Raw genomic sequence first — 18,754 nt, 5'->3', positions numbered from 1 at the left:
TTAACAGAGGCTCACCTGTTTGCTCATTGGTCTTGGGATGAGTGTCTGTAATACTTTTAAAAATGTGCATTACTTGTTAACTTTGCAATATAAACTTGGGTTTCTACATTTGCTTCACTTACCTATGTTAGGATCTGTCAGATGCAGGGTTTTTTAAACTGCAGAATTGAGCAACATGACTTGAAGGATGATTAAGAGAGATGCTGATCTTAGATACATTGTGTAGCCACAGAAACAATATTCTTCATGTTATAAAGTTACTAAAAGGTGGTGTTTTATGTAAAGTTGGAGCATAAAAATTAATCTCATCTTTGATGAAGACTTGTTGGTCATCAATGAAAAAAGACTCTAGACCCTCAGGACAAACTCCATTGTCCCAGATTATAACACCTTCAAATCCAAGATGTAAGACACTGAAAGTAAATATTCTTATCAATTGCCTGACAACAGAAAAGATTTCAAATTTGGAAAAATATAATTATTGTAGTAATTATCATTAAACAATTTTGTGACACTGAATTACATAGCAGAGAATCTAATTGTCAACACAGGTCTCCCTTCAAAATGACTGGGCCATTGAGATATAAATTTACAGCAGGCTGTATGTTTAGAGCTTGACATTGCAAGGGCTGCTGGGTTCTTTCTTCCTCTGCAATTATACCTGGACTAAACAAAGAAGAATGTGCCCCTTTGTCTCTGCTACTGCCCTGATGACCCAGGCAGGCTCCCTCCAGGGCTGGTCCTGCTCTTCAGTCTGTGCAGAGTGGTTCAGGAACTGAAGGCTCTAATAGCACCTCTTTGGAGTTGCTTCCTCAGTGCTGCTGCCCAACTGTCCCTCTGTCCTTATTACCTGATTGATTTCTTTTACCCTTAGGAATGGTTGTGTGACCACAGAGCATGTGTGAGCTGCTGCTCTATTGTCTGTCACCCACTAAATACTAAATCCAGACAGTGGAATCTTCTGTATTTAATCTACTGGGGCAAGTCAATACCCAGCATCACTGGTACAAAATGGAAGGAGTGAACATGTTTAAGGAATGAGTTTGTCATGAAGATCATTGTCTGCTGTTTTCTCATTTTCACTGAGGTTGAGTGTTTTGTTTCCAAAAGTTTTTAGAAGAAGAGCTGTTTGTGATCCCATCTCTCCCATATGCCCAATGCATCCATTCATCTGTCCAGTTCCCCAAACATGTTTTTACTCCTAATATTTGTCAATTAGAAAGCTCTAAAATGCTTTTCATTTTTATTAGATGTCCTTTTCCAAAATGTTACTCATGTTTACCAGTTACATGAAACCAAATATTTTGTTACTAAGTGTAAATTGTGACAACGAGCTATTAATTACTGTTGTTTCCTGTTGAAAAGTCGATAATCCAAAATGATAAAACTTTATATCTGAGACAGGATGCAACTTTTCAGATGGATGTGTACAAAACTGTAAAGCAGCATATCTCATAATAAGGCTAGCTGTGGTAGGAGTTATAAAATATCATAATCAGAGTTCATACAAATGGGGGAAAATAGATGAAAGGTGAAATTCATTACCAGAAATGAGAAGATGTAAAGAGAAAAAGAGGGGGTATTAAAGTTGAGTTACAAATATAAACATTATATTTGAGTTGTACTATAAAAAATAAACTAATAAAGACTTGAAATTTTATCAGTTTGAGTATGTGTGTACCAAAATATTAACAGTGGCAATTAACTTTAAAATATTTGAGTTAACTAATATTTCAGTAATATTAGAGAAATTAGAGTATAGTGGAATTTAGACTACCTAACCATACACTACTTGGTTAGCATCTGAGATCTGATAATTATTAGTAAACTGAACTTGTGTAAATTAATCTTTCTGTGCCTCTGTTGTTTCACCTATAAAATAGTGATATTTTAACACCTCTTAGGGTTGTTGTCAGAATTAAATAAGTCAATAACTATAAAGTACTTACATAAAATATAAATAATAATAAGGATGGGCATAAAAATATAAAATATTTATCTAGGAGGGGAAGGTTACTCATTTTTTCCCTCTTATTGGTTTCTTTACCTTTTCTCTATTTTTAATGATGAACATCTAATCTTTGTTGCTTTACTTATATAATTAAATCTGAAGAGAATAATTAAAAATACATATAAGCTATAAATATTGAATGTACCACATTTAACACTCTTTCCTAGTTGAACCACATAGTAACAGATTTTCCCCTCTGCCTGCCCCTTATGGAAACCAATCTTCAGAACTGGAAGAGGAAAAACATTCTGTCTAAGGTCTATGTGCTTTTACCTGTCTGAATTATAGAATTAGACATGATCATATACAGACATACTAGGTGGATCACATAGGACACACAAAACCTTCACAGTTTAAAAACAATGCTTTGGATGGTGACCTATAGCACCTGGAAGAGCAGCACAGCACCTGGAAGAAGACCCTGGTTTACTTAGCTGCAAAAATGGCAGTAGGGAGGAAAGAGCAGGAACAAAAGAAAACTCAAGCACACAGAAAATTTCTGAGTCACATACTCCATGAAATTGGTAAACAGTCAGTGTTAAGTTGAGATGGTAACAATGCAGGGATCCTGGATTCCTCAGGGGTCCTACTGAGTAGTTGTTCTGTGCCTGAATGCTGGAGTGTTGACCCCATGTTTTCTTCTGGTGGTTCATAGTCCTGAGGAATGTTCCTGCCCAGAAGTGTCTAGGAAGGACTTTCTTGGTTGTTTAATTTGTATTGGTTCACACATAAGAAACCCTGGATTTCAAGTTGAGATGGTTACCATAGAGAACTGGGACAGGAACTATAAATATTCAATTAGCATATCAAAATCAATTGAATAGTTTTTCATATATTTGTTGGCCATTTGTATTTCTGTTTTTGAGAGGTCTGTTTAACTGATTTGCCCACTTATTAATTGAGCTGTTTGATTGTTGTCTAAAACATTTTCTTCATTCTTTATATATTCTAGACACTAATCCTCTGGCAGAAGAGTACCCCACAAAGGTTTTCTCCCATTTCCTAGGTTCTCTCTTCACATTCCTTGTTGATTTTTTGCTCTACAGAAAGGTTATTATTTGATGGCATGTCATTTATGAACTCTGGATTATTATTTGTTGAGCTTTAAGTGTCCTATTGAGTAGTTATTGCCTGTGTCTGTTTGTTGGAGTGTTGACCCCATGTTTTCTTCTAGGAGTTTAAGTTTCTGGTCTTATTCTTATGCTTAGGTATCTTTTGTGTTGAATTTTAGGCAGTGTGAAAGGTAAAGTTCTTGTTTAATTTTTCTACATATGCATAATCAGTTTTCCTATTGCAAATTTTTGAAAATAAAAAACCTGTCCTTTCTGCACTGTATGTTTTTGGCATCTTTGTCAGGGATCAGATGAGAATAGGTGTCTGTCTTTGTTTCTGTGTTTTCTATTATGTATCAGTAACAATAGAAAAATGCAAATCAAAACTACATTGAGATTTATATCACACCACTCTGAATGACAGTCATCAAGAATACAAATAATAATAAACCCTAGAGTAGATGTGGAGTAAAAGAAACACTTTTACACTGTTGACATTATAAATTAGTAAACCACAATGAGAATCAGTATAGCCGTTCCTCAAAAGACTACACATGGAACCAACCCATATGACTCAGTCCTGCCACTCCTCAGTATTTAAATGGAAGAATTAAATTCATCATATGGTAATGATACATGCATACCCATGTTTATGGCAGCATAAACACAATATGCAAACTGTGGAACCAATATTGGTGTCCATCTATAGATGAATAAAGAAAATATGGTACACACAAAAGATGTATTTTTATTTAGCCATGAAGAATAAATCACTTATGTCAATTGAAGGAAAATAGATGAAACTGTAATCCACTATGTTAAGTGAAAGAAGGGAAATTGAGAAGTTAAAAATCATGTTTTCTGTCTTCCTGTGTGGAAGCCAGAGAAGAAAAAGAAAAAGAAACCAAGGGAAATGGGAATTTCATGAAAACCACAGGGAGAACAGTAGAGGAAAGGGATCGAGGGGTAAATGCAGAGAAGAAAGAAGGAAATACTAGGGAGTGATGTCAGCCATATTATATGGCTATATTTTGTGCATATATAATACATTACTATAAATACAATCATTATGTACAAGTATAATGTACCAATTAAAAATGGAAAAAGAGATAAAAATATGAGCCACTACTACACATTAGTTATCTGAATTACACAGATACTTGTCTTTAAAAATCCAATGAGCAAAGAAACCTGTGATGTTGTAGGATTAACAATTCATTATAAAAACAGTAATAAATATAATTTATTTTATTCTCCTGTTATTTTGTCATGTTCATTGCTTAATTTTGTTTTTATTTTCATTTTTAAAAAGTTAAAGCAGTGTATTTTCATGGAGAAATGGAACCAAACATCAAATGATTTTACTTTGCTGGGGTTGTTTCCTCAAAACCAAACTGGCCTACTTCTCTTGCTCCTGATCATCTTTGTGTTTGTTCTTGCCTGTTTGGGGAACTCAGGGATGACTGCCCTCATCTTCTTGGACCCCAGGCTCCACACCCCCATGTACTTTCTCCTCAGCCAGCTCTCCCTCATGGACCTGATGTACATCTCCTCCACGGTCCCCAAGATGGCCATCAACTTCCTCTCTGGCCAAAAGAGCATCTCCTTCCTGGGCTGTGGTGTGCAAATGTTCTTCTTTGTCACCATGGCAAGTTCTGAAGGCTTAATTCTGGCCTCCATGGCCTATGACCACTTTGTGGCCATCTGCCATCCCCTCCACTACCCCATCCGCATGAGTAAAAGGATATGTATGAAGATGATCCTGGGGTCCTGGACACTGGGCTCCATCAACTCCCTGGCACACACTGTCTATGCCCTTCATCTTTCTTACTGCAGGTCCAGGGCCATCAATCATTTCTTCTGTGATGTGCCTGCCATGTTGCCCCTGGCCTGTGTGGATACCTGGATCTATGAGTACATGGTGTTTGTGAGCACAAGCCTGTTTCTCCTTGTTCCTTTCCTTGGCATCAATGCCTCCTATGGACGGGTCCTTTTTGCTGTCTTCCACATGCGCTCAAAAGAGGGAAGAAAAAAGGCCTTCACCACATGCTCAGCACATTTAACTGTGGTGACATTTTACTATGCTCCTTTTGTCTACACTTACCTCCGTCCCAGGAGTCTCCGCTCCCCAGCAGAGGATAAGATCCTTGCAGTCTTCTACACCATTCTCACCCCCATGCTCAATCCCATCATCTACAGCCTGAGGAACAAGGAGGTGCTGGGGGCCATGAGAAGAGTGTGTGGGATGTTCTCCCCCAGGAAGGAGTGAGCATGGTTTTCCCTGCTTCTCTGCATGGCTTCTCTCCATGCCTACTGAGAAACTCTACAGCACTGCTGACCTATAGATGTATAATGTAATCTAAATCTGTAATTAGATTTCTAGTGATCACTATAAACAAACAATAATAATTAATGAATTTAATGGAAAACATTAAAATTTATATTAATATTAACAATGGGGATATTAATCACATTTTATTTTGTGCCATTATAAGTTATCACATACATTATATGTTCTTATATACTAGTTAAAGTAATAATGTTCATACTGATGTTGGTATGTTATCACATCTACATGCTATGAATGAAATTCCCATTGTCTATATATTTTGTTTTTCTTCTATTTTGTCAATTCTGTGTCTAATTCTGACTTATAGCCCCTAAGCCCTAGCAACTTGGAGTATAAACCCTTCAAGTGTCCCACAAACACATGGGGCCAGTGTCTACAAAATTACAGGACTTCTGGGAGACCCAAAGTCCTCTCCTTCAGAGAAGTGGATGGGATCAGATGTATTAACACCTTACCATCCATAATGACATCCCTGAGACAAACTAGTTTTTCAAGTTCAGACCATTCCCTGCCAGGTGGCCTGGACCCTCCCTTATCACAGAAGCTATCACAACTCAGTTACCCTGACAACCAAACAAAAAGACCACCAAAAAGATAACTTACTGAAGTCTTGAAAGGGTGCTCAAACAAGTAAGGTGGCATAAAACTGAGGCACATTCAGGGACCCAATGTCCTTAGTGAGCACCACCCCATCTCTGGAGGAGGTCCATGCACTTCCTATGCTGTCAGTAAAAAGTCAGAGGTGGACTTGGGCAGAACTGTGGAAATTTCCTTGGTACTCAGTAAAACTGGAAGGCAGAAAGGCATGTTGTCCCATTCCTGTCTGAGAGAGCCATCTCTCTTCCTTGAGACTGTCCCTTTTCTCTTCCCTATCCCTTAGAATAAAATCATGACTGCTACTTTGAGCACCCTGCCTAAAATCTTTCGGACTTGATGGCAAAAATTGGGGCTTGAAGTCCCCTTCCTAGGGCCCCAGTTTCCCTGATGATTCCTTCTCTGAAACACTTAAGTTAGTCAAACCATAATTGTTACCTGCCTGGTCCTGGCCAGCCTTGGTGGTCTCACTGAATTTCTGCCCCACCCTAATCTTGTCTAGAGAACAGGCTGATGGAGGCCAGAGTCCCTCTTCAGGGGCTGATGAATTTGCTGGAAGAGTGACCACCAGACCACCTCAGATTTCATCAATATAACCCACATGAATATTTCCCCTTTTAGAGGTCTGCCCACTCATGTCTTTTACCCTACTTTGATTGGGTAAAGGAGAAAGAGGGCACATAGGGACAGGAAAGATGGTGGATAGACATTAATACCTTAAGTACATTTATGACTGTACATATGGTACAATGCTACATTGTGTACAATCAGAGAAAAGAGAAGTTGTGCTGCACTTGTATACAATGAATAAAAATGCATTCTGCTGTTATATGCCTACATTTAAAAAAATAACTTAAAAAATCACCACCCCATTCATTTTAAGGGGGGGGGAGTTCACTTGGGAGTTTATCTCTGCTTACCTTCTTCTTGGCAAAAGTAAAAGTCTCTTTGGCTGCTCATTTGGCATGTGATCTTGTTTTGGATTTCAAAATTGCAAGAGGGGAAAATGACCTTTGAGGTTAATAAAACTGGTGATGCTTTGTTCTTTCAGGAGCATATTTGGAAACAGGAAGTTTGGACATCCCCAGGTGCATGGGGCAAGGAGCATGGAGTCTATTCAGATCACCACTGAGCTCTTTCTAAACTAAGGGGGGTTCCCAGGAGTCCAGGGAGCTCTGCCCCATTCCCAGGAACCTCACCCTGGGCTGGCTCACTCCAGCAAGACTCCTGGGTTTCATTCTGGGGAGGGTCTCACAGGAAGCCCCCTGTATCTCAGTTACTCTCAGCCTAGCCACACCATTAGTCCTTTAAACAGGGGACTTACATATTTACACCTGTGTTCCCTGAAGCCCAGGAAGCCCATCCAGAGAGCTCTGATTTGCTTCCACTTTAACCCACACTGGGGCTGGTGCCTTGTGGTGTGAAGAGGAGGGAATGAAAAGAGGGCTGGGGACAGGAATAGACCAAGGAGGTCTGGGAAGGCACAGGGCTGGGAAGGGCTTTGGTGGCAGAGGAGCCTGTGCCACCTTCTCCCACCTCCTTTCCCTGGTCTGTGATGTTCTCCTGGCACTTCCCTAGAGGTGTATGCCCTCAGAGCAAAGGTGACCTGCCCTAGGTCCTCAAAATGCAACCTGAGTCCCAGGAATGAGTGTCACCTGTGGTATGAGGGGAGTGCAGACCCTCAGCCCTCCCAGAACCCCCTGAATCAGAGTGTGCCTCCCAGCTCAAGGGGATCTGTGCGCACAGCAAGTGGAGGAGCCCTGGGGAGTCTCCACCTGTCAAAGTCTGAGTCTGAAGGACTTTTTCATTTTGAAAGTTTCTGTGCAGTAGGAACCTCAGGGATTGGACTCAGAGTGGCCTTGTGTAAATCCTGGTTCTCTTCTCCTGAACAAATCTTCTGATGCAACCTCCACATCTCAAGCACCAAGTGGGTACAGTGGGAAGGATGCTAGTCACACTGGCCTCTCACAAGCACAGAGGTGAGATGAACTGAGAACACCAGGTGGGAACCTGACAAACACCAGGTGCTTCTCACAAGCAAAATTAAAACACAACTGCAAAATCATCATGCTTCAAGAGTTAAATGATTCAAAATCAATGTCTCATGTGAAAATCTTGTTGAATACAGAATCAAACCAGACATCAGGACAATGACCAAGTTTGAGGAAGGAGGTGTTACAGGCGTGGGGTCTTCAGGAAACACAGCAAAAATTCCCTTCAAACCCTTATTCTTGATCAAGTCAGAAAGGTTTCAGACATATTGGTCAGAGTAATAGGCATGCCTTTACTGAAGGGATAGGAAAAAGGGGAAGGGGACACTCTCAAGGGAGAGACTGAGTCCACTCAGAGAGGGACAGTGTACCATTCCTGCACTCCAGTTTTATTGAGGTCCTACAGAACTTTTCAGTAAGACCAGCTCATGTCTGCCTCTTGATTTTTGACTGACAATAGGGTGACATCAGAACACTGTCATTGCAAACCTATGCCACTCTTGCCCCTGCTGAACCCATTATAGTTGGATTCTTAACTATATATTCTTACATGTTTATGGTTAGGAGGAGTTAACCTTATCTTTCAGAATCTGGTCTGAAAAAAGAGGGTCATGAAAGTTACTCCCATTAATGTTCATTACTATTTGCATATCCATGCAGATAACATGTAGTTTGCTGAGGAATGTGACATATCCTGTCATCTTAGGCCAGGCACAGCTGCAGGAAAATTGATTTTTGGCAAAGAAAGCATGTGGGGTCAGCAATGGGTCCATTTTTTAGTTACTCTTAACCTTGTTCCTACAATCCTCATCCATCTGTCCAGTGATAAAGGTCAGAAAAAGACATGATTTTATGTAAGTCTGTTGGAGAATATATGAAGAGAAAATACCAAACCCCTCTGAACTCAGCATTTGATGCCATCCAGAAAGAGATTCACACCCAGATCCCTGATAGATCTCAGAGATTCTAGATAAAATGCTGAGAGCACTACTGTGAACTAAAAACACACAACAGAAGCAGGACTCAGAGTGGAGCTGCTTCCAACATGGCCCTGGTATGAGATGGTGGGGTCAGGTCTGGACATCTAGGATATTGATGATAGACCCTGAGCTGTTCTCTCATAGAACTCAAAATGCTGACCTTAAACAGACTTCCAGAAGGCCAGCAATGCAAGGGTGCTGAGACCCGCAGGCTGTCACCTCCTCTGCTCCACAGCTCAGAGACCAATAGTGGCCCACTGCAGCTGACCCTGAGGCTGGATGCTGGGCAGTCCAGGCCCTCACTCCTTGCCCCCTTTTCTGTTTTTCAACAGCATCCTTCTCAGTGCCCCCTTCACCTCCTTGTTTCTGAGGGTGTAGATCAGGGGGTTCAGGAGGGGGGTGACGATATTGTGGAAGAGGGTGAGGAACTTGCCCTGGTCCTGGGAGGACCTGCTTCCTGGCTGCATGTACATGTAGATGATGTTCCCGTAGAACAGGGAGACCATGGTGAGGTGGGAGCCACATGTGTTGAAGATTCTGTGTCTTCCTGAGGACGACTGGATAGTGAACACAGCCCTGACAATGTGGCCATAGGACACCAAGATGAAGACCAGGGGAGACAGAATGATGCCCACAGCCAGGATGAAGGTGATGCCCTCCACGGCAGCAGTGCTGATGCAGGCCAACCGGATCAGGGCGGGCACCTCACACAGGAAGTGGTCCACCTTGTAATGCCCACATCGAGGTAGCCATAACATCATTGGTGACATGATCAAAGAATTGGCCATCCCACAGCCTCAGGCCACCGACACCAAGCCTAGGCAGAGTTGTGGATGCATAATAGTCATGTAGTGCAGGGGCTTGCAGATGGCCACAAACTGTCATAGGCCATGACTGCCAGCAGCAGACACTCCACTCCACCTAGGCCCAGGAACAGGAAGAGCTGGACCACACAGCTCGCATAGCTGATGGTCTTGTCATGGCCACTCAGGTTGTAGAGCAGCTGGGGGATGGAGCTGTTGGTGAAGCTGAGGTCCAGGAAGGACAGGTGGATGAGGAAGAAGTACATGGGCGTGTGGAGCTGGGGGTCTAGCGGAGACACCAGAATGATGGTGCTGTTGCCCACCAGGGTCAGGAGGTAGGCTTCCAGAATGACCATAAAGAGGATCCTCTCCAGGGGAGAGTGGTCAGAAAATCCCAGGAGAAAGAAATGGCCCTGGCTGCTTCTGTTTTCCAGTCCATTTCTACTGCACCTGAGGAGAGGTGTCAACTCCAGTAGTGGCAATGGCTGATGCTGGGGAGTATGGACTCCTAACCAGGCATAAATGAGCACAGTACAGTGGCATGCAGGTTCTGCTATGATTATTATTATCATCTCCAACTTACAAAAAAATGACACTCCTGTGTATTAAGTAAATGTCATATGTAGATTGGCAGAGCTGGTCTGCACCCAGGAAATATGGCTGATATCTTAATCCTTATCCACCCTGTGCTCTGTCATTCCAGAGAGACAAGACACACACCTGCCAAGCTGCAACCTTTGCTTCTTCCAGAACCACAAGTTCCTGTCCAAACTTCAGAGGAACAAAAGATCACCTCAAAGAACCACCTGGTAGGATTTAGGAAATACCATATGCAGCTGATCCTTGAACATCATTGTATATGGGTACATTCATACAAAATCTGTATTGTTAACATGTTTGGACACTTGAAAACTTTTGATAAACTCAAAAACCAAACATATGAATATTTAAATATTTGAGTGTCACAGGTTTCAGTATTACTCTATTTTTTAACACAACAGGTGGATTGCAAGTTCCAAGCCAGTCTCAGCAAATTAGCAAGGCTCTCAGCATCTTAGGGAGATCGTGTTTCAAAATTAAAAGAAAAAAAAGGGTTTGGGATGTAACTAGTGGTTAAGTACTTGAGGTTCAATCCCTAGTACCAATAAAAAAATGTCAGGAAAAACAGAAACAAACAAACAAAACTTTTCTATTCTTATAAATTTTAGTTTTAATTTACACAGACATATTGAAGTCCAAATGGCTCCTAGAAAACATAATAATTTATATCTGTATAAATATAATCTTTCTCCAGGCACACAATACATAGAGAAGTTCTTTCTGCCACAGGGACCAATGCCACAGTTTTCTCTCTTTGCCTTTTTCCCATTCCATGATAGAATAATTGTCATGATTCTTGCCTTCATTGAAAGATCATCTTGAGCTTTTGTCATCAGTGGTCACCTGAGCTGGACACTGGGTCTCTGATTCCCTAAAATCTAAGTACTTAGTGTGCCTCTAACAGGGCATATTAGTTTTAAAATCCAATGTCTCACAAGCAGCCATGTGAATACTGTCACTATGACCTATCCTTTGTAATCTATCTGCCTGGCCAACTCCATGAGCCACCAGCCACCTGCCCAGCTCCTTCCTGGAGGTGACTCTCCATCCAATTTAAAGTCCACATTCCACAAACCCATGATATGGGCTGTCTTGATGTCCTTTGTCCTGAAAGTCCTGGAGTTATTCAGCACATCTAGCTGAGGTTTGACTAAGTGACAATTTCTATTAATTTTGCCTCATGCCTTTTAGGCACTATTAATGTGTACACATTCATCCTGCTTCTTCTGTGTGTCTAAAGATTTTATGGGCCACAAGATATCTTTCAGAGTGTTCTTTTTTTGTATCAGTGGGGATTAATTATTTGTTTCTCTTTCAATTAAGAAGCCTGGGTGTTGCAATCATATTGTAAATGTCAGTTTAACTGTGTCTAGAAAGTTCTTCAGAAAGTAACGACAGGGACTCTAGAGCTGGCTGAAAAGTGAAATTGTTTTATGATTGTTCAAAGTTTTGAAAAAGGAAGAGAATGGTTCAGTTTAAGGCCCAAATATCAAAAGGATTTCAAAAAATCATTTCTGATGGCCTTGGACTTCTTCATATTAGTGATAGCAAAGAGGTACTGGCATGAAAATTACATCATCTCTGACTTCCATTGGAAAGTCAGTATCGAAATCATTAAAACTAAAACAAAAACTAAATATGGACAGATGAGTTTCCAATAAATTTTTTATCTGGGAATAAAGAATAGGGTTGCTGTCTGCGGTTGCATCTTAGTGGAAGAGCACTTGCCAAGCCTGTGTGAGGCATTCACTGGGTTCAACTCTCAGCACCACATATAAATTTAAAAAGTCCATCAACAACTACAAAATATTTTTAAAAAGAAAGAAAGAAAGAATAGAATAGAATAGAGAAAGAAAGAAAGAAAGAAAGAAAGAAAGAAAGAAAGAAAGAAAGAAAGAAAGAAAGAAAAGAAAAGAGTTGTCTTGCAGAATCCTGGTGAAAAGACTAAGTTGATGCTAGTATATGGAGTACACAGCAAAGGTTAAGGGGTTTATTTGTGTTTTAGTCTCTTTTGTGTTGCCATGACCAAAAGAACTAATGAAAACAACACAGAGCAGGGAAAGTTTATTTGGAACTCATGGTTGTATAGACCTGAGTCTATACACAGTCAACTTGATTCTTCTGACTCCAGGGTCAGGAAGAACATCATGGGGGAAGGGCTTGGTGGAAGAAAGCTGCTGCCCTCATGCTAGGGTCAAGAAGCAGAGAGAGAGAAACCTCCACTCATCAGAGAAAAACACAAACACAAAAGGCACATAGACAGGAACATACCTTTTTCAGTCACACTCTACCATCTTTCTTTACCACCTAGTAAATCCAAATCAGTGCATTAATCCATTGTTCAGGTCACACTTTTCATAATTTGATCATTTCACCTCTGAAAATTCTTGTGTTGTTTCACACATGAACTTTTAGTAGATACCTTGTGGGGAGCCACCCCTGAGCATCTTCACTCAGCTTTGGAGCCAGAGAGATTCTGGTTTGGCACTGCAAGCTATTTTGTGGCTCCTCCCACTGAATGGATTGCCCAGTGCACATGACTTTTGTCTTCACTTGGCTAGGAAGACTGATTTTGGAGCTCCAGAGTTAGGAGTGACCCATTTGGAACTGGACAGCTCATCTCCTACCTTAATTGCTAAGAACATTCTGTAGAAAGCCTTTGAAGTTCCCACATAAAAATAAATCAAACACAAGCTCTTGTTGTCTCTTTCCAGTGTGGAAGCTGGACCTCTAACGTCAAAGAGGTGTCCTGCCCTCGCCTTCTAAAATTACTTTCCATGTTGTGTGTGTATATGTGTGAGTGTGTGTTTAATTTTGTTTAATTATGTTTAATTTTTATTTTTTTTATTTTTTTTCTGCCTTCTTTTCTTAGCTTTATGAGGCAGTCAGCCTGCTTTATACACAGGAAACCAGAATTCTATCATCTGTACTGGACGTAAGAGAGAACACCCCATATCAAACCTTAAGAATTTTGAAGAAAAATCTGCACAAGTCACTAAGGAACCTGGAAAGCACTTACAGATGGGTCCAGCAGCTACTGCACAAAGGTAATCTTAAGGTCATGGCTGGCAGTACCATCAAAGATGCTAAGAACAAAACATACAGTCATGACAAGTCAGCAGGCTGATTCTGTGACCTACTGGGGCAATTCCTGAAACAGATGTGTGTGACCTTACTGCTTTTCTTCTGGCATCTCAGATCTACCTCAAATGGGTAATTACAAGAGATCAATTTGCATGCTCAGTGTTAGTGGTATCATTATTGATATTACAGAGCACAGTGCTGACATTTCCTTTCAAACAAACTAAGTTCAGAGAAATGTACAAGTTCCCCCAAGGAAATGATGTGTCAAAGAGTGGACCAGACTCCTGTTTGGCTCCATCATTCACAGCCTGGAATGAAGACAGAGCCTGCACTCAGCACCACTGCTTAATTCTGTATCTGTCAGGTCCTTTCAAGGGACAGTAACTGACATGAAAAGCAGAGATTGGATCTTAGTGCATTCAAACTATGATGCCAAGATACCTTAAGGTGGGAAGCATATAAGAATGTAAATCTGTTTGTACAATTCAATGTCTGCATCCTGGTTAATCATGGTGTCTTCTTTCTGTGTCCTCACATGGTGGAGGGTGAACAAGCTCACTAGGAGGTCTTTTGCAAAGTTACCGGTTCTATTCATGATTCCCTACATTCATGACCTGATAGGCAGCACCTCCCACAGGTCCCGCCTTTTAGTACCATCAACACAGGGTTAGGATCTTGATATAGAAGTTTTGGAGGGGACAGACATTCCCACCATAGCACATTCTCATCAATTTCCATATCTGAATGCTGTTCTTCCCAGGGCTCTCTTAGGGCATGAGACCTGTGTACATACACAGTGTCCCCCATTCAGAAAGTGCCTGTGAGAGCATCAGTGCTGTGCTATGCCATGTTGGATTGTTCATCATTTCATCTCTGAACATGTATGAAAGCTGAGGGGCTGAGCTGGTGACAGCATCAACACAAAGTTCAGTTCAGCAGCAGGGCTCACGCATTTGCTCTATGTATAGGTTTGTACACAGAGATATTAGTTTGTCCTCTGACATTGTGCAAACATACTTTTTGGACAAGATCATGGCTCCTCTGTAGCCAAGGGAGTCACAGGGGTATACTGGTTTCAGATAAAGTACTTATGGTGGCAGCAGCAGATGTAATAGAGGAGACAAGCCATCGCCCAGGAGAGAAGAGAAGCTCTGTTGGCAGTGGCACTAGCCATGCTGAGAAGCTGGTTTTCTCTTCTGTTCCAGAACCCTGCCCTGAGGGATCTACACCACACTTCTGCTCTGATTTCAAAGACAGACAGAAGTTCTTGGGAACTTTGGTATTATGCTTCACTAGGAAACTTAACTAAATAGAAGTGTACACCTGATCACTGCAAGAACACCTACCAGAAACACCCAGCAGGAACGTTTTAGAGTTCAGCAAGTTTGAATTCTAAGGATCAAAGGACTTTTACTGTGAAATGAATACCCATTAATTGACATTCAAAAATGGAATTTAAAGTTTATTGAAAGATTATAGCAATTAAAAGTAAAAAATTTGGGAGATCAAAATGCTATTTTATTATATAGAGCCAGATAAACAAATTATTAAGAGTAAAGAAAAAATTAAGTGTACTTTGTACTACAGTGGTACAATACATGACATAATAGAGTGCACACATTCTATTTTTGGATAATTTCCACAAATTTGAAAAAATGTGAGAATCTTTTTTAAAAATATTTTTTAGTTGTCAATGGACCTTTATTTAATTTATTTATATGTGGTGTTGATGACCAAACCCAGTGCCTCATACATGCTAGGCAAGTGCTCTACCACTGAGCCACAAACCCAGCCCATTGAGAATCTTTTGAATCCTGTTGATGAAGTTTTAATTTAGGTCAAAGAGCATACCTTAGTGGTAGAGAGATTGCCTCATAAGTGCATGTCTCAGGTTTGGATACTCAACACTGCCAAAAATCAATTTGTGTGTCTGTGTGTGTGTATGTTTGTGTGTGTTTGTGTGTGTGTATTTCTTCTTTTTGAAGCTTAAACCCTGAATGGTATGAATTTCACTTTTAGCAAGAGTTAATTATTTTATTAGAACATAAATTACTTCTTAAGATTTGTGGAATTTAGTGTAATAAATTTTTTTGCACTGATTCATCAGAAATTTATATCAAACCTTTTACAGTTGTAAATATTCAGCAAAACCTTAGTTAAATAAGCTGAAAAAATATTAATATCATCTTTCAATATCTGCTAAGAAGGACTAAAATTCTTGCTGCATAAATTCTGACTTTCCCTAACTCATTTCAGTAAATGTATGAGATGTGGCAAATAGAAAGCCTTATTTGACAGGCATTAGGGGATGCATGAGTAGTAGTGGTCATGTGGGATGTAAGTGGATTGTGAGTCAAGATGAGGGGGATGGTGGGAGGGCCTCCATATTTTTACCTCCACTTATCAGACTAAACCCTGGCCTGTATATCTTCTGGTTCACCTCCCCTCATGCTTGGCCTCTGTTGGTACCTCTCAGTCCTCACTGATATTCACTCTTAGGATTCAGCACCCACAAGGAAGCATTAATTTGACATGTGATATCTAAAGACTTAAAAATTCCTAATGAGTTCTATGCTGAATCCTGTAATAATTACCCTAAATTTTTTAAAAAATGATAATGATTAAATTTATACAATAGGGGAAGACAATACAAATCTTACAGCTTTTAATTAGCTCCATTATTTAGCAGAATTGCTTTTTCTGTTTTGGATGTGCATAAATAATAAATTGAAAAATAATAAAATTGTTATGTTGAATGCCAATCCAGATAGTCAATCTCCAACTGTATTTCAACAAGACCAAGAAAAAAAATGTCCTCTTTGATAATTAGCAGAAAATAAACACATTCATAATTAGTGGAAAATACATCATTAAAAAGTCTTATTTCAAATTACACATATTTAAAACACAATTTGTACAGATGAGCAGTTCATTTATATTCTAGATTCTTTTTTAGTCTCTACCCTCTAGGTATAAAATAATATTTTCAGTTACTACACATTTCTGAGTGGACTTTCAGGCAAGTCCTGGGGAACAAGGCAGAAGTTTGATCTACATAACACAGAACAGATTCTCTGAGTCCATCTGCTCAGGGCCCTACCACCTCCTTGTTTCTGAGGCTGTAGAAGATGGAGTTGAGAACTGGGGTGAGGGTGGTGTTGAAGACAGCCAGAACCTTGTCCTCTGGTGGAGACTTAGGCATCTTGGTTGTGGGTAAGTGTAAACAAAGGGTATATAGTAGAAAGTCACCACAGTGAGGTGGGTGCTACAGGGGGAGTAAGCCTTCTATTTCCCTATCTTGAGTGCATAAAGCAGAGAGCAAGGAGAACTTGACCACATAAGGAAGTAACTCCAATTAATGCAATCACAAGGAAAGGGTAGTGCTCACAAACACTGTGTACTCATGGACCCAAATCTTCATTCAAGGCAGAGCTAAAATGGTGAGGATATAGCAGAAGCAATGATTGATTACCTTGGATGAACAGTAAAACATATGGAGTGCATATGTGATATAAGCACAGAAGTTGATAAAGCCCTTTATAAAGACCCAATATTGCTAGTGTAGTGGCAAACACCTGTAATCCCAGCAGCTTAGGAGGCTGAGAAAGGGGGATCACAAGTTCAAAGCCAGCCTAAGCATAAGCAAGGTGCTAAGCAACTCAGTGAGACCCTATCTTTAAATAAAATTCATAATAGGGCTGGGGATGTGGCTCAGTGGCTGAGTGCACCCTAATTCATAGCAGGTACCAAACAAAACAAAACATTATCACTAGTTCAGGTAATCAGGTATTTTGTTTTGTTGCTATGCAGATGGGCTAGTGGAGAGGAAAACAAATTCCACTTATATATCACAGGCCACAGATATCAGAAATAGTGTGTCTCCACCTATTAAAGTAAGAAAGGAGAAACACTGAATTCCACATTCAATGAAATAGGAAAGCAGAAGCCATCTTAGGGACACTTGTGGAGATGTAACTTAGATAAATGAGAAACAGCCAACTAAGCAGGAAATAGAGAGGTTTGTGGAAATAGATATCCAGGAGGATGAGAAGGATCATGGATAGGTTGTCAATTAGAGCAATCAAGATGATGAGAACAATGAAAATATAGAGGAAAGACTAAATTCTTTTTTATATTTTCATTTTTTGTTACAGAGTATTGAACCCAGGGATACTCAACCAGTCATCCCCAGACCTTCTTTTTTCCAAATTTTTTAAATTTGTTTTAATTAGTTACACAGGACAGTACAATGACCTTGACATAGCATACATTTGAATCAAATGGGATATAATTTCTCGTTTTTCTGAGTGTACAGGTAGCAGAATCATAATGGTCATTCAGTCACATATATACACACAGTAATAATAATGTCTGTTTCATTATACTATCCTTCCTATCCCCCCATCTCCTCCCCTCCCCTCCCATCTCTTCTCTCTACCTAATCTAAGGTAACTCTATTCCTTTTTTTCTCACATCTTCATACATGTATTTTGTATAACAATGACAGTCTCCTTCAACCATCCATGCATTTCCCTTTCTCCCTCCCTTTCCCTCTCACCCCTCTTCCCTATGTAGAGGTAATCTTCTTCCCATTCTCTTCCTCCCTACCCCATTTTGAGTCACCCCCCCTTATATCAGAGAAGACATTTGGCATTTGTATTTTGGGTTTGGCTAACTTCACATAGCATAATCTGCTCTAATGTCATCCATTTCCCTGCAAATGCCATGATCTTAGTATTTTTAGTGCTGAGTAATATTCCATTGTGTGTATATGCCACATTTTTTTTATCCATTCACCCACTGAAGGGCATCTAGGTTGGTTCCACAGTCTAGCTATTGTGAATTGTGCTGCTATAAACATTGATGTGGCTGTGTCCCTGTAGTATGTTGTTTTTAGGTCCTTTGGGTATATTCCCAGAAGAGGAATATCTGAGTCAAATGGTGGTACCATTCCCAGCTTTTGAAGGAATCTCCATACTGCTTTCCAAATTGGCTGCACCAATTTGCAGTCCCACCAGTAGTGTATGAGTGTATCTTTTTCCCCGCATCCTCACCAGCACTTGTTGTTCTTCGTTTTCATCATGGCTGCCATTTTTACTGGAGTGAGATAGTATCTTAGAGTAGTTTTAATTTGCATTTCTCTAATTGGTATAGATGATGAGCATTTTTTCATGTATTTGTTGATTGATTGCATTTCCTCTTCTGAGTAGTGTCTGTTCAGGTCCTTGGCCCATTTGTTGATTGGGTTATTTGTTTTTTTGGCGTTTAGCTTTTTGAGTTCTTTGTATA

At 40.2% G+C, this 18,754-nt stretch overlaps 1 protein-coding gene and 1 pseudogene across 1 annotated transcript; one reads left to right on the top strand and one right to left on the bottom strand.

Moving 5' to 3' along the window:
- The first annotated feature begins 4,393 nt into the window (after positions 1 to 4,393).
- Positions 4,394 to 5,332, top strand: LOC143387911 (olfactory receptor 2L13-like). The gene has a single exon (XM_076842261.1). It carries the CDS (start codon positions 4,394 to 4,396, stop codon positions 5,330 to 5,332), a length of 939 nt encoding a protein of 312 aa, XP_076698376.1.
- A 3,945-nt stretch (positions 5,333 to 9,277) lies between these two features.
- LOC143387918 (olfactory receptor 2W3-like) lies at positions 9,278 to 10,353 on the bottom strand (annotated as a pseudogene).
- Positions 10,354 to 18,754: the final 8,401 nt, after the last annotated feature.

The sequence above is a fragment of the Callospermophilus lateralis genome, unplaced genomic scaffold (assembly GCF_048772815.1).
Source record: "Callospermophilus lateralis isolate mCalLat2 unplaced genomic scaffold, mCalLat2.hap1 Scaffold_2339, whole genome shotgun sequence".
NCBI lineage: Eukaryota > Metazoa > Chordata > Mammalia > Rodentia > Sciuridae > Callospermophilus > Callospermophilus lateralis.
The sequence above is the reverse complement of the archived record's forward strand: the minus strand, read 5'-3'. Positions and strand labels throughout refer to the sequence as shown.